This window comes from Mus caroli, unplaced genomic scaffold, assembly GCF_978045245.1.
Source record: "Mus caroli unplaced genomic scaffold, Mus_caroli_1 scaffold_7, whole genome shotgun sequence".
Lineage (NCBI taxonomy): Eukaryota > Metazoa > Chordata > Mammalia > Rodentia > Muridae > Mus > Mus caroli.
Genome location: NW_028227262.1, coordinates 11,756,064 through 11,777,540, shown reverse-complemented (window position 1 = coordinate 11,777,540; position 21,477 = coordinate 11,756,064). Strand labels below are relative to the sequence as shown.

Genomic DNA, 21,477 nt, shown 5'->3' with positions numbered 1-21,477 from the left:
ATGCTTGGGAACCACCCTATGGATGCTGGAACACCGTATGGGTGTTGCGTCCTTTGCAAGAGCACCCAGGACTCTGAACCACAGAGCCATTTCTCCAGCCTGAGGCAGTACAATCTTATTTAGAATCTGAAGACACAGTTTTCATCTGTCCCATTATGGACTAGTGATAACATTTTAGGATCCCTCTACATTTCAGAAACGGTCAGCTGTCATACTGGGGTCATTCCAGTGATGCACAGGAAACCCTCAGCGTTTTGAAAGGATGATGCTTTGAAACTTAAGGCTTCTTATTCTTTAATCGAACCTCACAGAGAATCATCTCTTCTCTTTATCTGTTAATCATGTAACATCTTCTCACATAGTCAAGTAGCAATTACAGTAGACCGGTCCCCTACTCTGTCCTTTCCTTGGGGGGTGGCATGGGGAGGGGCATCCATCCCCCCTCCCCCCGCTTGTTTTCCTCATTTGCACCCTGAGATAAGTATCTGCTGAGTGTGGTAAGAGGCATAGTTTGAGTGTGGCTGGGCTATATTTCAGCCGTCAGGGTCTCTTATTGACAAGTGTCATGGTTTCCCAGTGTCTCTCACTAATATCAGTGTGCAGCCCATAAGCTACATGAACACTAGCTATGCATCTTCTGGGTGTTTTTGGCTTGCGCTGTGGTGAAGTGGTTGGTTTTCTTGTACGTAACACTTGTAAATTCTCACTATACTTTCGTAAATCTTAGGACAATTCTTAGTTTATTTTCATCTGTAAAGTTATTGTTGCATTTCTGGACGTATATAAGAAAACATACGGGGAGCTATTATTAAAGAATAAATACCTATGAATTGCCCCATTCTCTTGCAGTCACATGGATTATTTTACTGACTCTTCCCAAAGGTATGTGAAAAAAGCTAGCCCCTCTAAATAGGCTAGAGAAATGCAGGAAACTCTTAACTCAATTCCACAACCCATAAAGAGCAGCAGCTGTGCTAGCTCTAGAGTCTTGTCTTTTCTGAGGAAATAAAGAACGAATAGTTGTCTTTTGAGGCTCACATGTACCTGTGCACGGGTGCATGATAGACGGAAGCATAATAAACACACAGAAGAAAGGGATAATATGGTGAACTTCCCGAGGCTGCTTCCTGAGGCTCTTTCCAAAGAGGTTGTGTTTTCTATTCAAGGAATCCAGATTGGAGCAGGAAGAGGGAGGGAGAGCTCAGACAGTAAGGGCTTGAACACAAGGGTATGAGTTTGAGCCCTGGAACCCACATAGTAAAGCAAGCCTTGGTGTTCCCCACTGCAGTTCCAGCTCTGGATGGATGGACGGACCCATGCAAGATACCTGGGCATCACTGGCCAGCCAGGCTAGCCAGGGAGTGAGTTGCAGGCTCCATGAGAGACCGTGTTCATCACTCTCTGTCTTATTCCCTTGGGACAGGGTCTCCACGGTCCTGCATATGTTCTGAGTACACAGAATAATAGAATAAAGCCAAGCTATAGATGCTTTCTCAGGAACACATGATACGGCTAACGTCATGAAATTAGCACGTTGAGAATGAAGGGCGCGGATGCGGAGGTGGCCCCTTTACATCCCTTCTGTTTGGGTTCTGAGTTAAAGAACATACCCTCTTGTGGGTCTCCCTTTCCTCCGGGGTCATGGGCCACCAGCCTGTGAGGGCAGAAGTGGCATCGTGAGTGTAACAGAAGGGAGACAGCTTCAGTGAGACAGCTCTACTTCATCTTTCCAGGGGCAGGGATATGAGGCTTTTAGAGGTATGGGTGGAAAGGGCTGATTGGCCATAACACAGCAGCTAATTATCGCGTGGGTGGGAGGCTAGAGCGGGACTTGTGTGCAGTACGTGCAGAGAGCTCTGCCCGGGGTCATTCTCCGCATAAGGCCCCGTACCTGCTCAGAGACACTGTCCAGCCAAGGCCAAGCAGAAGAAGGGAAGTCCCGCCCCGAAAGGGAGTTCTCGGTTTTGCACTAAGCTCAGAGAGCTATCCCTACATGGTGGACTACAACCTCAACAGCAGGGCTCCCCCACACCCTCTAGCTGCTGGTCATAAAACCACATCTTGTTCTTCTGGTTTGTTTACTACAGTAAATAAATCCAATGGTCACTAAAAGAATTGCAGTGCTTTTTTTCCATAAATATGATCATAATCAATAGTTGAAGAATTTGTTATTCAGATCAAAGTTCACTGTAACAAAAGCTATAGTTAAATATCTTTAAAGATTTTTACCCATACAGCAGAATTTCTTGTCTCTTCAAGGGGAATGGGTTAGGTTATGAAATTAGATTTGATTTTTATCAGACAAGATGGAAACTTATTTCACCAAAATACTTTAATACTAAACTTCACAGCACTCTCTCTCTCTCTCTCTCTCTCTCTCTCTCCCTCTTCCTCATCTTTATAATAACTATAAGGTTAGTGTACTCTAAGGATAGGACCGAGACTGAATACAATATTGCCTGAGTCCTACAGGAAATGATACATCTGCAGTCTTCCGCTCACCTCTGTCAGGCTGTGGAGCAGGGAGCCCACTGTTACTTGCTTACCACAGAATTTCAAGTCACAGGTTAACCGGGTTAGCATTCTTGGGTTTTTAGACCAGAAGTCATCCTGTCACTTTTTCTAGAAGAACAATGTTCTCATTAGATTTAGTTTCCAGAAAGGTCCTTGCACCCTAGACTCCCCTTCCTGAGTGGAAAGGATGTAAATTGTTACTGCCTGCTCAGGGTTATGATTTAAGACACTCCACTGTCACGGTGGGCACTTAGGTCACATGGCTTTCCCACGAGTCAGGTTACGTGGGCAGGGGAAGGGAGGTAGACAGGGCTGTCACCTCAGACCTTCTATGAGGACAATCTGGTGGTGACAAACACCAGATATCCTGTGTGTAAAACCAGCTTCCCCTAAGACACACACAAGCCACCCTGGTCATCGTGGCAGATTTTCTGATTCCTGAGTTTGGGGAATCAGATAGATGGTAGGCTAGGGGGAGAAGGCTAAAGCCCATGCTGTCATTGACAGATGCCTCTTAAGTAGCTTTTGAAACACATTGGTTTTGTTTTCTAACATTTTTGCCTCTTTACTGATATTTCTTTTCTTTCTTTTACATGTTTTTAATTTTGTGTGTATTTCGTTTGTGTTTTGTTTCCGAGTTGGTGTTCGCTTGCTTTGGTTTCTTTGAACTGTTTGGTTTTCCTTCAGCCGCTTCCCTCAGTTTGGATTTGCCATGTGTTTTTGGCTGCTTTGTCGACCCATCTCTGTCTAGTCTACTTACCAGGCTGGTCTGGTCGCAGGCTCTGTCTGGAGCTCTGGAAGTGACGTAGGGCTTGGGTGATTGACAGCTACCTCAGTGCACACCCCTAGGGTGAGCTTTCCTCACATACCTGCAGTGCACCTGCCAGCCCATCTCCTCCTCCTGTTTTCATGTACTTACTGTCTACAGTGGTAGCCAATGAGCTCTTCCTGTATCCTGTATCAGAAAAGGTCTGCTTTATCCACTAACAAGAGAGCCTGCTGCCTCTGGAGGAGAATGGATAGGAACCGCAGGATATCTTTTCCTCGTGCTATAGTAACTGGATGCTAGATGTATGGCAGATAAATTTGCTTTTACTTTCTCCCTCAGGTCCTAATCACGTGGAAAAAAGTAGAAATTATTTGTAATTTGCATGTCTTCATAATGGTATTTAAGAGGCTTTATGACTCTTGACCCCAGGCCCAGAGCTTGGGAACAGTTTTATGGTGGCAAACCAGGCACTGCTCAAAGCAGAATGTGAACTGTAGCAGAGTGCTCTAGGTGATATTAAATTGGGGTGATGTTTAGTAAGTGAGTGGCAAATGTCTTATGTTTCATAAATCCGAAGTGGGTTCCTCCTGGCTCTAAAGAGCCACCATGCTGTTCCCGCCTGCCTGCTTTGTAACGCTGCAATTGTTTCCTTCACAGCTCTCTACGATGAGGTCACTCAGTTTCGAAAGGCCTGCGGCGAGGCCCATCTCAAAACCATCCTAGCTACGGGCGAACTGGGCTCTCTCACCAACGTCTACAAAGCCAGCCTGGTAGCGATGATGGCAGGTAAGCTTCGTGTCTTCAGACCCGCTTCCCACTGGGTCGACGGTTTTAGGAGAAACAAGGAAAGACAAGCATTTGGATGGTATTGCAAGTGCTACCGTAAACCCTTGATTTGTGAATGGAGACTTTGGGCCTCTGTCCACTTTTCTGTTTGTTTGTAGCATTTTTCTTTTGCTGCGCTCTCCCTATGTAGCAGTAGATGGCGCTCTTGTTAGCAAATTGCCTTTTGTGCTTGTTGATTGTTCCTCAGTGTGTGCTGGAGAGGATTTAGTTTAGCATTGCATCTTTCTGAGACCTGTCTGTGCTTTCTCAAGTGGCCCCTGCTTTTGTTCCTGCTAATATAAAGAAGAATCCAGGGGGCGTTCTTCTTACTTTCAGAGAGAGGTTGACCTGTTGCTTTGCACAGAGCAGACACATTCGCTCTGGTTGGAGCTCCGCCGGCCTCTTTCTCACCTCCACTGTACCAGGGATTCCTCAGACACTCTTGTGGCCTGCTGCATCTCTCTCCACGCTGCAGCTGCTGTCCTGGGCAAACCCTCCCGAGTGGGTTACTTCAGCTTAGTTCTCCGTCCCTACTTTTGGCCCTTTCTAGTCTTCTCTCCTCTGTGCTGTTAAATGCCCCCCCTCCCCCATGGAGTGTAACTTCCCGGCTCTCTGTCTGTGTCTTCTCCTGTTTCCTTCCCCTTCACCCCTGGACTCAGCTTCCTTTGTGTCCTTGTGCATGTTGGGCCCCTGCCTCGAAGGCCTCTGTCCTCAGCACGCTTGACTTCAGCACAGCCACGACAGTGTCCGGCATCACTTCCTTCCCCACCGCTTGATTCATCTTCTTGAGAACTCCATATCCTTTCGATTAATTGATTAATTCTCTATTCGATGACACGCCTCACTGTGCTGATTTTGAGGTGCCCCCTAGGGGCCCTAACACTGGGATGAAGGTGCCTGGCTTCCCTGGTTCAGGCCATTCATTGTGTTAGCTAGACATGTGGTCCCCTTCTGGTTCTTAGCCAAGGAAGAGACTGCTAGTCTGGGCAACAAACTAAAAGTTGAGGCCATCTTCAAGGAGCTGCAGCCAAACATGGCAGTAACCATTTGTGGGACACCCCTGAGGGTGCTGCCGTGTCAGCATGCTCGCAAGGCCGAGGCACTTGATGGGGCCACAACTGAGCTGGCCTGAGGTGTCTCTTACCACAGGTATAACACCATCCAGAAGAAAGTATGGGCTTTCTGAAAGGTCAGCTGTGGACCCTCTGCACAAGCAGCTCCCAGAGGGAAGGTGGCGTTAGGCTGTCTCCATCCGCTGTGCCCAGAGAAAACTGGCTGGAAGCTGCTGCTGCCCTTGCCTTCTGTGCAGTTTGCCCTCTGCTGTGTTTATGGGCTCTGCCTCACCATTTAACTGGCCTGTTGAGCCTGTAGCTGTGGGGTACATCAACAGATTCATTCTCAGTTTGGTCTTCTTACATTGTTAGTTTAGAGTTTAGCTAGTGTCGAAAAATACCAGGCTTTGTGGTGAAGCTGCAGACACGTTACCAGTGGGCTCTGTTCACATTGGCCTCCCTCCCTGTCGTTTCTCGTGGTCCTCCTACCTCCTCACAGGTGGCTTCCCTCTGCCTTGTGTGTGTGTGTGTTCTATATGTGAGAATTACTGTCTCTTCCTCTGGTCTTCCCTCCCCCACATTAATAGTTTCTCTTCTGATTTCATAGGAGAAGCACATGACTCCACATAGGAGAGGGTGTGGCCGAATAGCCTTACAGTGTGTGTATATACCCTGCTTTCCATGTTTTGTTTTTTTACATCTAGTATGGCTCCGGTCTTTCAGTAAACATGACCATGTTGGTTTCTCTGTCTGTGCTGGCTTTGATTTCTTTGGCTGTATACCCAGAAGTTATGGTGCTTGACTGCACAGTAGGTCTGTTTTCAGTTTCCTGGGACCCTTCTTTCTGGTCCTCCAGGGCCACACTAAGTTTTCTGTTTGTGTGCACATGCACCTGCTGAACAAGTGCTCTGCCACTGAGTTCCATGTCCCCGTTGCTGACGAATGCTTTTAATGCCCCTTGATCTTGTCATCACCCCCGAGTTGATGGAGATTTTCTTAAGGTCCCAGAGCTCGAGCAGGCCCGCAGTCCGCGTTTGACCTCTGCTTGGCTCACGTCCACTGCAATGCAGCTTCTTCTTCAGAAGCAGCGGCTCTCAGGAAGGACGTTCGTTGTCTTTGTGAACTTTATGGTTTACAGCGTCTAGCCTGCTTCCCAGTCTGTATTTATCCTGCTGCTACGTATAATGGAACTGAAGTATTTTCCAAATTCAGTGAGTTTCTGTATTTTTGTTTTAGTTTTCTATATAATGCACAGACTAATCCCAAATAAAAATACTTTATTTTTTCTGACTAAAAAAAAAAATCAATCTCATTGAGCTGAGCTTACATTCACTGGAATGTGTTAAGTGTCCATCCGGTGTGAGAAGCTTAGACCGTGTGCAGTCACCTGCATCTGACTACTGCAGTCAGGAGGTAACGTTGCTGTCATCCGGCAGATTCTGAGTGACTCTCTTAGTTACTGTTCTAGTGCCATGAGAGGATGCCACAACCAAGGTAATTCATAAGACGCAGCACTTACCTGGGGATTCCAGTTTCAGAGGGGGAGTCCACTCCTGCCTTGGCTGGGTGTGTGACGGCAGCTGTGGGGACAGAAGTCCAGAGGAAGAGCTTAAGTCTGGGCCTGGCAAGGGCTTGGGAAACCTCAGACCCCACATCCAGGCACACACCTCCTCTGTCAAGGCTGTATCTCCTCCTCCTTGCTAAACTGTTCGTCATCGGGGGTTCATCAGTCACATCACTGAACCTTTGCGGCCGTTCCCATTCAAAGCACCATAGACCCTCTAAGGTCAGTGTGATGCGGTTCACCTGCTCGCCAGCAGCACAAGCTGGCCGTATGGACATCCACGGGCTTCGTCAGTTTAGAACATCCTGTAACTCACACTGTAGCTACCATTTTGTTTGCTGCTCCACCAAATGAAAAACCGAGAGACTGCAAGCTTTCTTACAGACACCTGCTCCATTGCCACCGAGATGCGTTGAGCTGCTAGGATTGTGGTTGTGAAGTTGTTCATACCGTGGTCCTAGTCTGATGTCTGTAGGGTCTGTAGTCACAGCTCATTCTTCACCCTGACAGCTGCTTTTTAATTTTTATTTTTCTCCTCTCCTGATAGAGTCTTGCAGGAGTTTTGTCGATTTTATTAGTCTTTCCAAAGACCTAACTTTTTCCTTTTGTTCATCATGAGGTAAAGTGTTTTCTAGCTTCCTTCATAAGTTCTCTTATCATTTAGAATGTTAAAGTGTCCTTTAGATTGAGATCTTTGGTGTCTAAATTTTGAGTGCTTTTCTGGTAACTGAACTTGGGTCGTCTATGAGAGCAGTGTATGTGTGTAGTCACTGTGACATATCTCTCACCCCTAGAACTATTTTGTTAAGAAATATCTGCCCCATGGTATCTGTCTTTCCTTCAAGGATCCTAAGTGTGTAAGTGTAAGACAGACTGGTATTGTCCCATAGGCTGCTCAAGTCCTACGTGGTTAACTTTCAATCACCATCACCATCATCACCGCCATCACCATCCTCACCATCATTATCATTTTGTTCTCCAAACAGAAAATTAGGAATTACGAAAGCATGTTTATTTATTCATGTGCCTTGCCCTTTATTTTGATTCTCAAGTTTGCTTTTCAATCCGCCAGGTAAAATTTATGCCAGTGTATATGTTGGGGTTTGGAATAGTTGTTTGTTTGTTTGTTTTTCTCTTTGTTTATTTTGGAATTATCATTGAACTACAACATTTCACTCTTCTGCTGAGCCCTTGTCTTTAAACTCACTGAATCGTATTTCCTGTGTATATATCTGAACATATTTACAGCAGCTGATGTAAAGAGCCTCTCAGTTAACTTGCACATCTGAGTTATCTCAGGGGCTGTGTCTTCAGCTCCCAACTTCCCAGTGCCTGAACACATCTCCTGCCATTTTCTAGCTATAACTAACTGGTGAGCAAGTCCATCGGTACTCTGATATGTCTGGAATCCTCCGTCAACAGCTTTGACCGTTACTTTAAATTAAACTGTTACAAGTCTGTGACTTGCACCATTCAGGTTATGGCAGAGAAATGGAACTAACTGTGTTAGTGTGGTGCTGGTCGTCATTACAAATAATACCTTAGTTAGCCAAGGCATGTGCGTGTTGGACAGCACTGCTGTGACCTAAGTGCCTCCTGTCACATTTGGGCAGAAGTTGAACCTCCTAGCTGCTAGTATTAAGAGGCTCCCACATAGGCCCTTATGTGTAGATGAATGCCATTTTCACAGGCATGAGCAGCCTGCTGTGTGTCTGCTGACTTTTCTTCTCTGTCTATGTTGCCTGTGTGCTTTCTTCTGCCTTGCCATGAAGCAGCACAGTGGTCCTCACCAATGCTGTGTTCTTGGACGCTCCAGCCTCCAGGCCCGTGAGCCAAAATAGCGTGCATTTAGTTTGTGCTGTGTGCAGGATCTCGTGATGACCTCAGAGAGCAGAGCAAGAGTCGCCTAAGTGACTCAAGGCCTACTTTTGTGTGGCTCTTCGTTAGTATTCTGTCAGAATAGTCCCGGGAAGGAGTGCAGTCAGGGGGAGATCAGGGCTCTTGTTTTTCCCTGCATGACCTGACCTTGTGCAATTAAATTACGTGTTATCCAACAATTAAGGTGTGAGAATACATTGTAAACTCTAAGACAGTAACCTTGCAAGCCACTGACCTCAGCATGACTCCCACGCTATCCTATTGTAAGAAAGGGGACACAGCTGACTCTTCCTGCTAGGCTGTGGCCGGTGTTGTTCAGAGCGACACTTTTCAGAAGCTGCTGACTGAAGCTCCAGGAGATGTGTACGTGATGCTCAGCTGTGCTCTTCTGTATCCGCCCCAGAGCTTTGAGGGTTGATGAAAATGTTAGATATGAACTCACTAGAAAAGAGATCTATAAAATGAATCTGGTTACGAATCACCATTAGTTATCATCCAGGTTTCTGCACTTGCAAACCTATCAAGTCTCTTCCTGAATCCCAGAAATGATGGCAGCCGTACAAGCTCTTCAGATATGTAGCCAAACAGAACGGCATATAGCTCTCGGTTGTTGGGCAGCTTTGGCTCAGCCGGGCACAGGAAAGGGAAGTGGAAATGGATTTTTAAGAAGCAGGTGAAGGGCCGGGCAGTGGCGGCGGCACACCTTTAATCCCAGCACTTGGGAGGCAGAGGCAGGTGGATTTCTGAGTTTGAGACCAGCGTGGTCTACAGAGTGAGTTCCAGGACAGCCAAGACTACACAGAGGAACCCTGTCTTGAAAACACACACACACACACACACACACACACACACACACACACACACACGAAGCAGGTGAAAAGGACAGTTCGTTTACAGCTGCACCAGAGGTTCATTGGTCCCAGCCCAAGGTCTGAAGATGAGAATTGAGGGTGCTTCTGGAGGGGGTGATGTGCAGGGACCTTTGATTGAATGAGTGGGAATCTGGTGAGAGAAGTGGGAGTTAGGGAAGATCCCGGGTGAGGGAATATAAGAAACATGGGAGTGGGGGAAGAGGGGCTGTGTTGGCTTTCATCGAGTCCCTAAAGGATGGCAAGATAGGAAGTGTCATGCTTAGAGAAAACAGACGCAGGAAGCAAGCTGATGTGCTTAGGTGAAGGGATTCTAGCCCAGCAGCTGCACGCTGCACACTTTGAGAAGGCGAAGATGCAGAACTGCCTTTATCTTTGGGAAGGTAGGGGCCGTCTGCTCCCTGGCAACAGCTAACACGCTCTCCTCCAGGTTATTCTAGACCTTATCTTCAGGAATAATACAGACGTGATAAATAAGCGTGGAGATGCAGTCGTAAAGTCATCAGGCTTGAACTGCTGATGCCGATCTGTGCAGAGAAGCACTCGTAAAAACCTGTTGCTGGAGGAACCTGGGCCCGCAGGAGGGTGCACCTTGACAGAACTGGCAAGGAGTTTTGAACTCGGCTAGAATTTTGCAAAGCAGAGGAAATAAAAATGGGGTCAGGGAGGAGCAGGAGCCAGGGGTTAGCTGATCTGAAATCCAACCTACTAAGAAGAGAGTAGTGCAGGGACAGTGAGATGAAGCGGAGAAATAGGAAAATAAATATGTGAGGTCATTCAATCTTAAAAGAACCGGGAAAGTCCCGGGAGATTAACTTGGACCACAAGAAACAAAAACCAAAACCGTGCCGTGACTAAGAGCCAATTACTACCTAAAGCTTTAATATGATTCAAATGGCGAGTGACACCAGAAGATTGTCACAAGCTACCCTGAGCCCCCCTGTCATGTACTGCAAGTTTTCCTTGCTCAAGGAGTATTGTTCCAGATGGTGCATTCTGATCCCCATGGTGGGGCAGCCTGGTTTGTTTTAATGTCTTTTTAAAACAAGGTCGCATGTTTTCTAAGTAAAAATGTTTAACTTATAAAACGAAGAGTTGTTAGTGAGACTCCACCACTGGAGAAAGCATAAGAATATAGCTGTGTTGGGTTAAAGGCCGGGTGAGAGAGTCAGGGAGGACACTGAGGCAGATTGCCCTTTGGGGTAAGAGATTTCTTAGAGCAGTTATTAGTGGTATGGACAGACAGACAGAGAACATTGCAGGGGCTCACAGGACAGTGCAGCCCACATGGCAGGAGGTGGGCCTCCTCCTTGTAGGTTTCAGAGGAAAAGTAGGGTCTCTGTGCAGATCACGTGATTGATAAGTAGTCACAGGGCAGGTTGTGCCCAAAACAGCTCTGGGGGCGGGGGAAAGAATCTAGACGTAGTTACTCCACATAATCATAATTTAGGGCATTAAGTTACCGTACTTCTGGCAATGGTCACAGTTCCATTATAATGGAGTGGCCTTTCATAATGGCACGGCCCCGGCTAGCAGCCTGAAACTCTGACCCAGAGGTTGTATTTCCAAGACAGCTTTGAAGCACTGCAAAGCAGTGGAGTGTCGTGGAACTTTGTAAGACTCACAGGTAGATGCAGAGGGGAGGGGAGGGCATGAAGAACTTTTGATTTGGGTTTTTGATGGAAAGAAAAAGGCTCAAGCTGATGTGTGGTTCAGGGAAGACACAGGGAGAGAGGTGCGGAAGTATGAGGGCCTGGGGGACTGGGCTTTGAAGTGTAACTTTGTTTATACGTCCTTAAACTAGGCCAGGAAGTTAAACCTCTTATAGGGTGAACACCAACCTGCTATCCCATCTGGGGAGCATGCAGGCGCGCCATGTGCGCCCCGCCCGCCACGTACGCCCTGCCTGCCGTCCACTCCTACAACAGGCATTTCCGCAGGTTCAGTCTCACTCATTTCCTTGCTGACTTTTGCTGAATGAAATAAAGAACTCCAGGAAGGAGATAAGGTCACACTCAGCTTCCCTGGCCTGACCTCTGCCGTCAGGCGGCTTCTCTCTGTGTGCCTGAGCCTCTTCTGTGGATTCCAGCCAGACAATGGACACTTGACTCAGTGTGCTTTCTTCTTAAGTGATTACCAACTCAACCACCCCATTTCCAAATAAGCTCACCTTCTAGAAGAGGAGTCTAAGGTTACAATTTTGACATCTTTTGTTTGGACATAATTCAACCTGTAGCAAAAGAAATAGGATTTCTTACTTCCAAGGGAAACATGCGGCATCAAACTAACAAACTTGAACTCAGGTAGAAAAGATTGATTTTGCCCCCTTTAAGCAATATATGTTGTGTGGAATGGGGAAATCTAGTAAACATTAAATATTTTTATCTGCAGAAAGCATTTCGTAGGACTCTCAATGGGAGATTAATGGCTAAAATAAAGAAGGAGGCATTAGGAGATAAATTTGCTTATGAGCAAGCGACAGAGACTTACAGGGGAAGGAAATTCCTTCCAGATTGGAAACGAATGACGTACAGCCCCGGCCAGGAAGCAGTTTGGGGACCTGTGGGCTTTTCACTTTATTTTTATTGGACTTTGTAATAAAATACAGGTCTTCAAACAGTCCAAGACAGAGAGAATAATACTGCGAGCATCAGTAATCAAAAGTTATTCTCCATCATAAACTAAATGACTGGAAATAAATACAGACACGAGACTGCACCACGTGCCGTAATATTATAAAGCAGAGCCGGGGACTCTCCTGTGCTCTCTTTTCTTCTGCATGGATGAATATTTCTTTATTTGATTTCAAAGAAAAAATATTTGAAGGCTTCTAGGTTTACTTCATAAGAACAAATAAATGAAGAAAGATGTATTTTTTTTTTAAATGTAGAAAGTTATGTTAACTGGAGGAAAAACTGGCTGACACAAGCGGAAGGTTGTACTGCCATTTCTAGAATAAAGAAGAGAGAGACCCTCTGTATTAAATTGCTCAGCAAGCCATTCAGTGAAACAACTTAGGTAGCGAAGGGGCATTCCGGAAATCCACAGTTTCTGTCTGTGACCCTGGCCCTAATGCAAGTGAATACAAACAAAGTCATGCTAGCCAAGGGAAGCTGCGAAGCAGAGGGAGGGAGGTACCGCGTGAGCCCCTTTTCTTTTTAAATGTTAACATGGCTTTTTAAAAGCCCATAAACTTCAGTGATCTCCTATGTAATTTTTGTCTTCCCGGGAGCTAGTTAGGCAAGTGGGAAATGGGGTCTTCAAGTTGGAATCCCGCCTGCCACGTTTTCTGTGTGTAAGTCACTAAAGAGATCTTCGCTTACTCATCGATTTCCCTGTTACTTGCCAGTCACAGAGTCTAAGTGGATGTTTGTAGGTAGATGGTGGAGGCCTGGGGGTGCAGCTCAGTGGTGGAGGGCCTGTCTGTCATGTCCAAGACCCTGGGTTCAGTCCCTAGCCAGAGTTAAATAAGTAGATAGATAATTAACGCTGAAGTGCCTAGAAAACTGTTAGGATTGTAAACTGTTAAGCAAGCAAGCAAGCAAACAAACAAACAAACAGGCGGGCTGGAGAGGTAGGTAGCTCAGCCATCAAGAGAGCCATTTGCTCCGGCAGAGGACACTTGCCCTGTTGTCACGGTCCACATGGCAGTTTACAGCCATCTGTGGTTGCAGTTCCAGGGGACCTGATACTGTTTTCTGACCTCCAAGGCCACCAGGCATGTTCGTGGTACATAGACACGTGTCTATCTCCTCATGCACGCAAAATAAGAATGAATCTTTAAAATGGAAAAATGTCTAAATAATGTTGTTTTGCTTGTTTTTAAAGAGTTCACTGACCTCAAACCTCTCACTCTACCACGAGAAAACCTGAAATACAAAAGTGTCCGAGCTCAGGAGGGACTAAAATATCAAGCCCGTGTAGGCGGTGAAAGCGCTGCTGAGGGGGACAGGCTAGGCCAACACTCTTTAGCGAGACTTTTATGAGGATTTCCTCAAGAGCTTCATAGCTACACTGTTGATAAATCCAACTGCCAGAGAATCAGGTGTCAGCCGGTCCTGGGTGGACATGGCAGTGGGATCGTTAGTGTTCCCGTGGGTCCTCGGTGGGCGTGGCTGGGTGTAGTTACCAGGGTGGGCGTGGCAGGGGGCGGTTAGTGCTTTTTCTGAAGTACTTCAGAAATGGCCATGAGTACGTCTGTTTAGCAGGCAGGATCCTGAACCGCTGGTCAGGACAGGACTCCTTCTTCCAAGCCCTGCAGTTTAATAGTCATTTAAAAAGAGCCTGACATCAGAAGGAGAATTCCTTGGTCCTGTGAAGGAAGGCTCGATGCCCCAGTGTAGGGAGATGCCAGGCGGTGAGGTGGGAGGGGGAGCATCGGCATAGAAGCAAGGGGAGGAGTATGGGGGAGGTGCAGAGGGGAAACCGGGAAAGGGGATAACATTTGAAATGTAAATACATAAAATAACCAATAAAAGTCTCAAGCTTGAACAGGAGGACTCTCGGTAGCCCGCACGGAACAAATCTGTTTCCCAAGCTGCTTTTGTAAGTGGCCTGCTTGGCAGGCTGAACCTGTTTTCCCTGAGAGATCCCATCCTGCGGGTCAGCTGGTCTCTAGGCCAGTCCAAGGGCTTGGCCTACATCAGCCATGCTGTAGTACAGTGTAGACTCTGAACCACAAGCTGACACTCATCTTTACCTAGTTGTTGTCCTTCACTGCAATACAAACAGACCATTGTTTTTTTTCCTGTCTTCTCCATGTTGGGTGTGGGGTTTGTTTGGGGTCCTGCTCCATTCTGGGCTATGTGGACTGAGAAGGCTTATGAGAGAGAAGGGAGACAGAAAATGGGTAAATGGAGACTGGGCAGCCAGCACGTGAGGTGAGGTGTTAGCCATCTCTTAGGTCTTGTATACAAGATAAAAGCAGAGAGAGTGGTTTGCTCTGTGGGAAGGAAGGGGCCACAGGGCCATTGTTTTCCTGCATCTCTTCCTGCTAACCCACTGGGAGGGAGTCGGAAGGAAGAACTCACAAAGCTGTTAACTCTTATGACTCTTGTTGGGGACAGATGTGAAGGAAGGCCTTTTGGCTGGAAAGTCACTGGATCTATGTTGCAGAGATATACAGAGGCAGCATGTCCCTCCAGTGTGTGTGGGGAAGAGGTGAAGGTGTGGCTAGAGAGTGGGAGGTCAGCCAGAAAGCATTTTACAACTGAGAACTATCTGAGGAATCAGGCTCCTCAGAGTAGGGGCAGGGAAAGCTTTTAGCTTGAGGACTGAGCACTGGACTAGCAAGTCATCCCTCCTCCATTTATTCTTTCGGTCAGTGGGGTCTATAGAATGTCTCCTGTGCCCAGCACCTGGGACAAAGATGCAATCCCCTAACTCCAGACTCTTCGTGATGGTGGACAATGGTTGCATTGGCATTTTGGCAGTGACGTGTGTTTCTGTTGGAGATGGGAGCTGAGGAAACGGAGGTAACAGTGTGGCTGGCCAGGAGATGAAGCTAAGAAAGCCCTGCAGAGCAGGAGTGACTTGGGGCGTTGTCCTGCTTGTATTTCTGTTGCTGTGATAAAATACCCTGATAGCGAACAACTGAGGAGAGAAGGGTTATTCAGCTTACAGTTCTAGGCTGCTGTCCATCACAGTCAAGAGTAGTTGAATAAGTGCATGCTGGCCCATGTGTTTACATTCCCGTCTGCAGTGTGTAATCACCTGCCTAGGAATGGCGCTGCCCACAGTGGGCTCTGACTTTTCACATCAATTAACAATCAAGACAGACCCCCACAGACATGCCCACAGGCCAACATGAGCTAGACAATTCCTTAAGATTTTCTTCCCAGGTGGTTTTAGGGTATGTCAAATCGGCAGTTGAAAACTAACCGTCCAAAACATGTTAGAAGCAAAAACAATAGTAGCTAGGAATGGCCATAGGGGAGCAGAGGCAAGAGAGCCGAGAGTGATTTTGTTGGGACGTGGGATTTGGGAGAAACCAGATTGTTTACTGTCTAAGAACCAAGGCCTCTGCTTCCCCATGTAAGAACATCCGCAGCCCAAGGTGGTTGGGTTTATTACAGAATGAGGCATAGACTGGCCCACTTTTTACTTTTCTGTTTATGTAACAAGGGAAAACAATACATTAAAAAAATAAATTCTAGCAAAAGCCACGAGGGTAAGTAGGAGGCCGTTTTTCTAGTTAGAATACGTGAATGAGGTTCAGCATATGCATTCAAGGGAAGATCTGCTGCCGGTGCTGAAGGAGGAGGGAGAGGCCCGCCTGGTTCTGACTCCAGTTCTTGGGATGATGCTTCCTCACTGCGACCCAGGGATGAGTGTGCTCATTTGCTTTTTGTGAAAAATTTATCACCAAGTGGGGCATGGGAAAGTCAGCTTCCTGTGCTTATAAGCTGCTAAATTGGGCAGGGACAGCCGAGGAGGCTCCAAAGAGTCCACGGGTTGGGAGGGAACATAGATCATGTTGCACCGAAGTGGCACAAAGCTGTTGGTAGGATATTCACTGTCATCACAGTTTGATATTAGCATGCCTAGTGAATAATTAAAGTGTGCCTGTTTATTTTTTAATAGAAAGGAAAAGCATGCAAGTTACCTCTGCGTTCGCAATGATCCCCATCACTACATCCGTCATACGCCGAGGCCTTTTCTTAGCTTGTATATCGGATGACTAGAAAGCAGTCGGCTTTATTCTACAGTACTCAATATCTTAATGCCTTTCCAAGCCGTAAAATAAAAATCTGTAAAACCACCTTTAGGTATTTCCAGTAGAGTTGGCGTGTCCTAAATTGAAAGGCTATTAAGTATGTTTTTCTGCTGGTTATTTTTGAAGTTCAGTTCTCATTTCATGTTCTTGCTGGTTCCTCCCTATAATCAAACATACTTTACCATTAATCTTGTTTGTTCCTTCAAGGGTAGAATGAAAAAGTTCCATGATTTTTTTTTCTTTTATTGCTGTTGTTTGTTTGTTTTGTTTTTACTATTTATTTGTTTATTTAATCCAAGACAAATGGTTCTGAGAAAGAGCAGCTCATACAGAGGCCAGAAGGGAACATGTATTTAGGGACACAGAGGGAGACATGTGATGTGGTAGCCACATGGTTTGATCCTCTTAAAGGACCCTGTTAGAGGAGCTCAAGGCATTTGAGACCCCAGGAACCCAGCAGTTATTAGCAATTTCTGAATGAGCTGAGCCTGCATGTAGTGCAGTAACAGCTCTGGGGTAGGAGGACAATGGGGTGGCTGGCATCAGAGAGAGAAGTGCCTGAGAAGGGCCAGGCAGTGAGCCGAGGGGGTCTCAAAGACCAAGTGTCCGTTTCCTGTCCCCAGAGCCAGAAGTGGCTTGCAGGCTACAGAAGTATTTGTGTTGGGTGATGTAACCTGGGCTGGCCTTCACCTCAGTCTCCCAGATGCTGGGATTATAAATCTCAGAATGTCCCAGCCCTAGCCTCGTAGGAGACAGTGGCTTAATGAGCTGCAGAGATGGGCCTGCTGACACTCCTGTGTCCCCAGTAAACTCTTTGTCCAAAGTTTACAGGGCTCGGAGGCCTGAACATTCCGCAGGAGTGAAACTTGGGTTCTGGGTTGCTTGGCATTTATTGCCAACCTCAGTCTGGAGAAATACATTTTGATTTCAGCCAACCATGCATTTATGAGCTTTGGAATACAATCCATTTTTCGGTTGGAGAATTGCATTATTAAACTGTTCAATTTAATAATTAAAGAGAGGAAAATGCACTTGGTTTATCTGTGCTGTCAACTAGCAGTTTAATGCATGCAGATAACTTGGATCTGAGTTTAAAACCAAATGTTCAAAGATACAAATAGAGAAAAGATAAAACAACAACAACAAAAAATCCTCACATAATTCCCCCAGAGACCTCACGTAAGACGAAGGGCGCCACTGCAGAAACAAATCCAAATAAAATCAGAGAACTCTTTCCTGCCTGGTGACAACCTAGTTCCCACCACATCTTATTTCCTCCTCTCCTTTATAAACCCAGATGTCTCTTGCTTTCTGGAACCATTATTGGGAGATTATGGGTAAATACTGTGGGTTTTCTTCTTTGTTAATACATTAAAAAGGGAACGTGGAAGCTTGCAAAGATGACAGCCTCCAGTGTCTCTGCACCAAGGAAGCAGAGGACCGTCTTCCCTTGGTCTTTATCACTGGTCACTTTAACTTCTGCCCACCGCCATACTTGTTTTTCTTTAAAACAACAGGATGTCTACAAATGCGCTCTGCATATGGTAACAAGAAGTAGTAGAACTCCCCTCATAATAGTTCTACTTCAGAAGAGCAAGGTGGTTTTGTTTTTGTTTTAATTAAAGAAATGGTACTATAAATGAGGATTGAGCTGCGGCTGGAGACTGTAGGATCGAGATTTGAACCATTGGTTTGTAAGGATCGTCTCCTAGCATAGCATCTCTTAGTGCAGGGGTTCCGGGGACTTTTGGTAAGCTGTTGCGATGCGTGATGCTGTTTTAGGACTTAGAGTTAAAGAAGAAACAGAAGAGCCGAGGGTTTGGTTTCCTGCTCTACGGAGCTCAAATTAAATTTGACGAAAAGACAGAGTTGAAGTATCAGTCAAGTTTCTTTCTTTTCATCAGTAGAACACGTTTCTACAAGCTTGGTATAAAGTCAGCGGCATGTGTTGGGGATGGCCTGGGATTGGTCAGAGGAAAGCAACGTCAAAATCAGAGAGAGACTCTCCTGAAGCTCCACAGTGGAGCGGAGAATAGAAGCGTGTGTCCCTGGAGTGAAGTGCAGTGGAGTGCAGTGCAGTGGAGGACGGAAGCTCGTGTCCCTGGAGTGAAGTGCAGTGGAGTGGAGAATGGAAGCGTGTGTCCCTGGAGTGAAGTGCAATGGAGTGGAGAATGGAAGTGTGTGTCCCTGGAGTGAAGTGCAGTGGAGTGGAGAATGGAAGCTTGTGTGCCTGGAGTGAAGTGCAGTGGAGAACGGAAGCGTGTGTGCCTGGAGTGAAGTGCAGTGGAGTGGAGAGCGGAAGCTCGTGTGCCTGGAGTGAAGTGCAGTGGAGAACGGAAGCGTGTGTCCCTGGAGTGAAGTGCAGTGGAATGGAGAGCGGAAGCTCGTGTGCCTGGAGTGAAGTGCAGTGGAGTGGAGAGCGGAAGCGTGTGTGCCTGGAGTGAAGTGCAGTGGAGTGGAGAATGGAAGCGTGTGTCCCTGGAGTGAAGTGCAATGGAGTGGAGAATGGAAGCGTGTGTCCCTGGAGTGAAGTGCAGTGGAGTGGAGAATGGAAGCTTGTGTGCCTGGAGTGAAGTGCAGTGGAGAACGGAAGCGTGTGTGCCTGGAGTGAAGTGCAGTGGAGAACGGAAGCGTGTGTCCCTGGAGTGAAGTGCAGTGGAATGGAGAGCGGAAGCTCGTGTGCCTGGAGTGAAGTGCAGTGGAGTGGAGAGCGGAAGCGTGTGTGCCTGGAGTGAAGTGCAGTGGAGTGGAGAATGGAAGCGTGTGTCCCTGGAGTGAAGTGCAATGGAGTGGAGAATGGAAGTGTGTGTCCCTGGAGTGAAGTGCAGTGGAGTGGAGAATGGAAGCTTGTGTGCCTGGAGTGAAGTGCAGTGGAGAACGGAAGCGTGTGTGCCTGGAGTGAAGTGCAGTGGAGTGGAGAGCGGAAGCTCGTGTGCCTGGAGTGAAGTGCAGTGGAGAACGGAAGCGTGTGTCCCTGGAGTGAAGTGCAGTGGAATGGAGAGCGGAAGCTCGTGTGCCTGGAGTGAAGTGCAGTGGAGTGGAGAGCGGAAGCGTGTGTGCCTGGAGTGAAGTGCAGTGGAGTGGAGAATGGAAGCGTGTGTCCCTGGAGTGAAGTGCAATGGAGTGGAGAATGGAAGCGTGTGTCCCTGGAATGAAGTGCAGTGGAGTGGAGAATGGAAGCGTGTGTCCCTGGAGTGAAGTGCAGTGGAGTGGAGAGCGGAAGCGTGTGTCCCTGGAGTGAAGTGCAGTGGAGTGGAGAACGGAAGCTCGTGTACCTGGGGAGTGCAGTGGAGTACAGTGCAGTGGAGGACGGAAGCATGTGTCCCTGGAGTGAAGTGCAGTGGAGTGGAGAGTGGAAGCTCGTGTACCTGGGGAGCTCCTTCCAGCTAAAATCCCATTACTGGGTTGTGTTCTGGTAAGCAATATTTCAGCACCATCCATTCTAACAAAGGGCTGTCACGGTCTAAGAACTTCGGGGGATCCTGAGCCCTGCCAGCCGGGGTGTCCTCCCTTCCCTGAAAGAATGTGGCTTATGGGCCTGTGAAAAGGCTTAGTGGGTAAGGGTGTTTGCTGCCAAGGCTGATGGCCCGAGTTCAATCCTCAGAACACACATATTGGAAGGAAGGAATTGATTCTTTCGAATTGTCCTCTGATCTCCACGTGTCTGTCTAAGCCTGTTATTCCAAACTCACATTAGACTGGCAGAGTTTCTCTCATCCTCATTAATACCAGACCCAAGAGGAGAGCCCAAGCTTACTAGTCCTGCCAGGCCCTGTACACAGATGTGCTCCATGCGAGGATGAGTGTTTGAGCAGGCGCCATTGCAATGCACTCAGAACTCTTCCGAGTGTAATGTGGGTATACGTGGGTAGGACAGTGTTGGAAACTCTCCCCTGGAGTCACTTTCAATATTGCTCCCTCTTCGTGTGGCTGGTGTCTGCAGTCCCACGTGTCAGAGCCACACAACCGAAGGCTGTCGAGCTTCACCCCAGCTTGGAGGAGACACCATGCTCAGCCTGCGTGCATTCTGAGGATCGCTTATTAATATTTCAATAAAGTCCACGCTGGGCAAGCATGGAGGCTCAATGTGTAATGCTAGGATTTGGGAGGCTGATGCAGGAGGATTGTCAGGAGTTTGAGGCCAGTCTGGGCTGTAATAATTAGCTCTGGGTCAACCTTTGTTACAGTTGGAGACCTGTCTCATAAAACCAAAACCTGGTAAGTGGAGAGCCTAGGTTCTGCCCCTTCCTTCTTCCTGCCCCTTCTTCACATCAGCAACAGATATCATTTGTCCTTGCACTGACCACAGAAAGGTAATGTTAGGAAAAGGAGAACAGAGATGATATACCCCAGGTTTGTTCAGTTCCACTGACTGGAACCATGAGGAGGATCATGAATGCAGAGTCAGAACTGTGGTCTCTGCGTGAGCAGGCCTGGTTGTGTGGGGGGCCACCCCAGCCCTCTTCAGTCAGGAACTCCTGCTGGCCCTGGTGGATCAGAAACCTGCCATGGAGTCTCAACGGTGGCTCCTGACTCCTCCTTTCCAGCTCTTCATGGCCTGGCACAGTGTCCCTCACTTGTCTCCAGCCAGGGCCAGAGGCTGACTGATCATAGTGAAGTACACGACACAGGCTCAAGTAACAGCTCCTCACAAATCCTGCTAGCAAGGCAGAGGCGGTCTTGGACCATCCCCAAACCTGGGAATGCTCTCCTGCTGCTGCACCCAGGCTTTCTAGAAATTCCTCTTGACTACGTCAGCCTTAAAATAAGACTTTCCCCTTGGCTGCTTATAGACTTTTCTAGGAAGATGGCCCTGGTAGAGCCCCAGAGTGGCCCAGGACTGCTTTCGTTGTTGTTTGAAGGTCTTTCAGGTGATTTATAAAGCTTTTCAAGTAGGGCTTGTTCCATAATGGATGCTGAATGCTTATTAAATAAAGTAATTAAACAAAAGCTCATGCTTATGGAAGTGCACAGCTGGACGTATGGAATGTAGGTCAGGAAGTTGTGTCCCTTATGGCCATTTGTGTTTTAAGCTGGTGTACCTGGTGACACTTTATCCTCTCCATCATTACTGTCCTGTCTGTCTCCCTCTCTTTCTAGTTCCTCTCCCCAAGTTCCTCCTGCTGTCATAGTGCGTGTTTGATAGATGATAGCTCTCTCCCCAAACCTCTCTTCCTTTCAGTGTCCCCTCTACTTTCAGGTCCTGAGCACACATATACACAAGTATATGCGTACACACACATGCACACACATGCACATACACACTTGCACACACACAGAGACAGACACAT

General features: G+C 47.2%; 1 protein-coding gene across 1 annotated transcript in view; it reads left to right on the top strand.

The window, feature by feature from the left end:
- Dera (deoxyribose-phosphate aldolase) overlaps positions 1-21,477 on the top strand; it is an 80,493-nt gene that overhangs the window by 39,674 nt on the left and 19,342 nt on the right. The window contains exon 6 of the mRNA XM_021164758.2: positions 3,941-4,069. Coding sequence (XP_021020417.1) covers positions 3,941-4,069 — 129 coding nt within the window. The remainder of the gene's footprint in view (positions 1-3,940; positions 4,070-21,477) is intronic.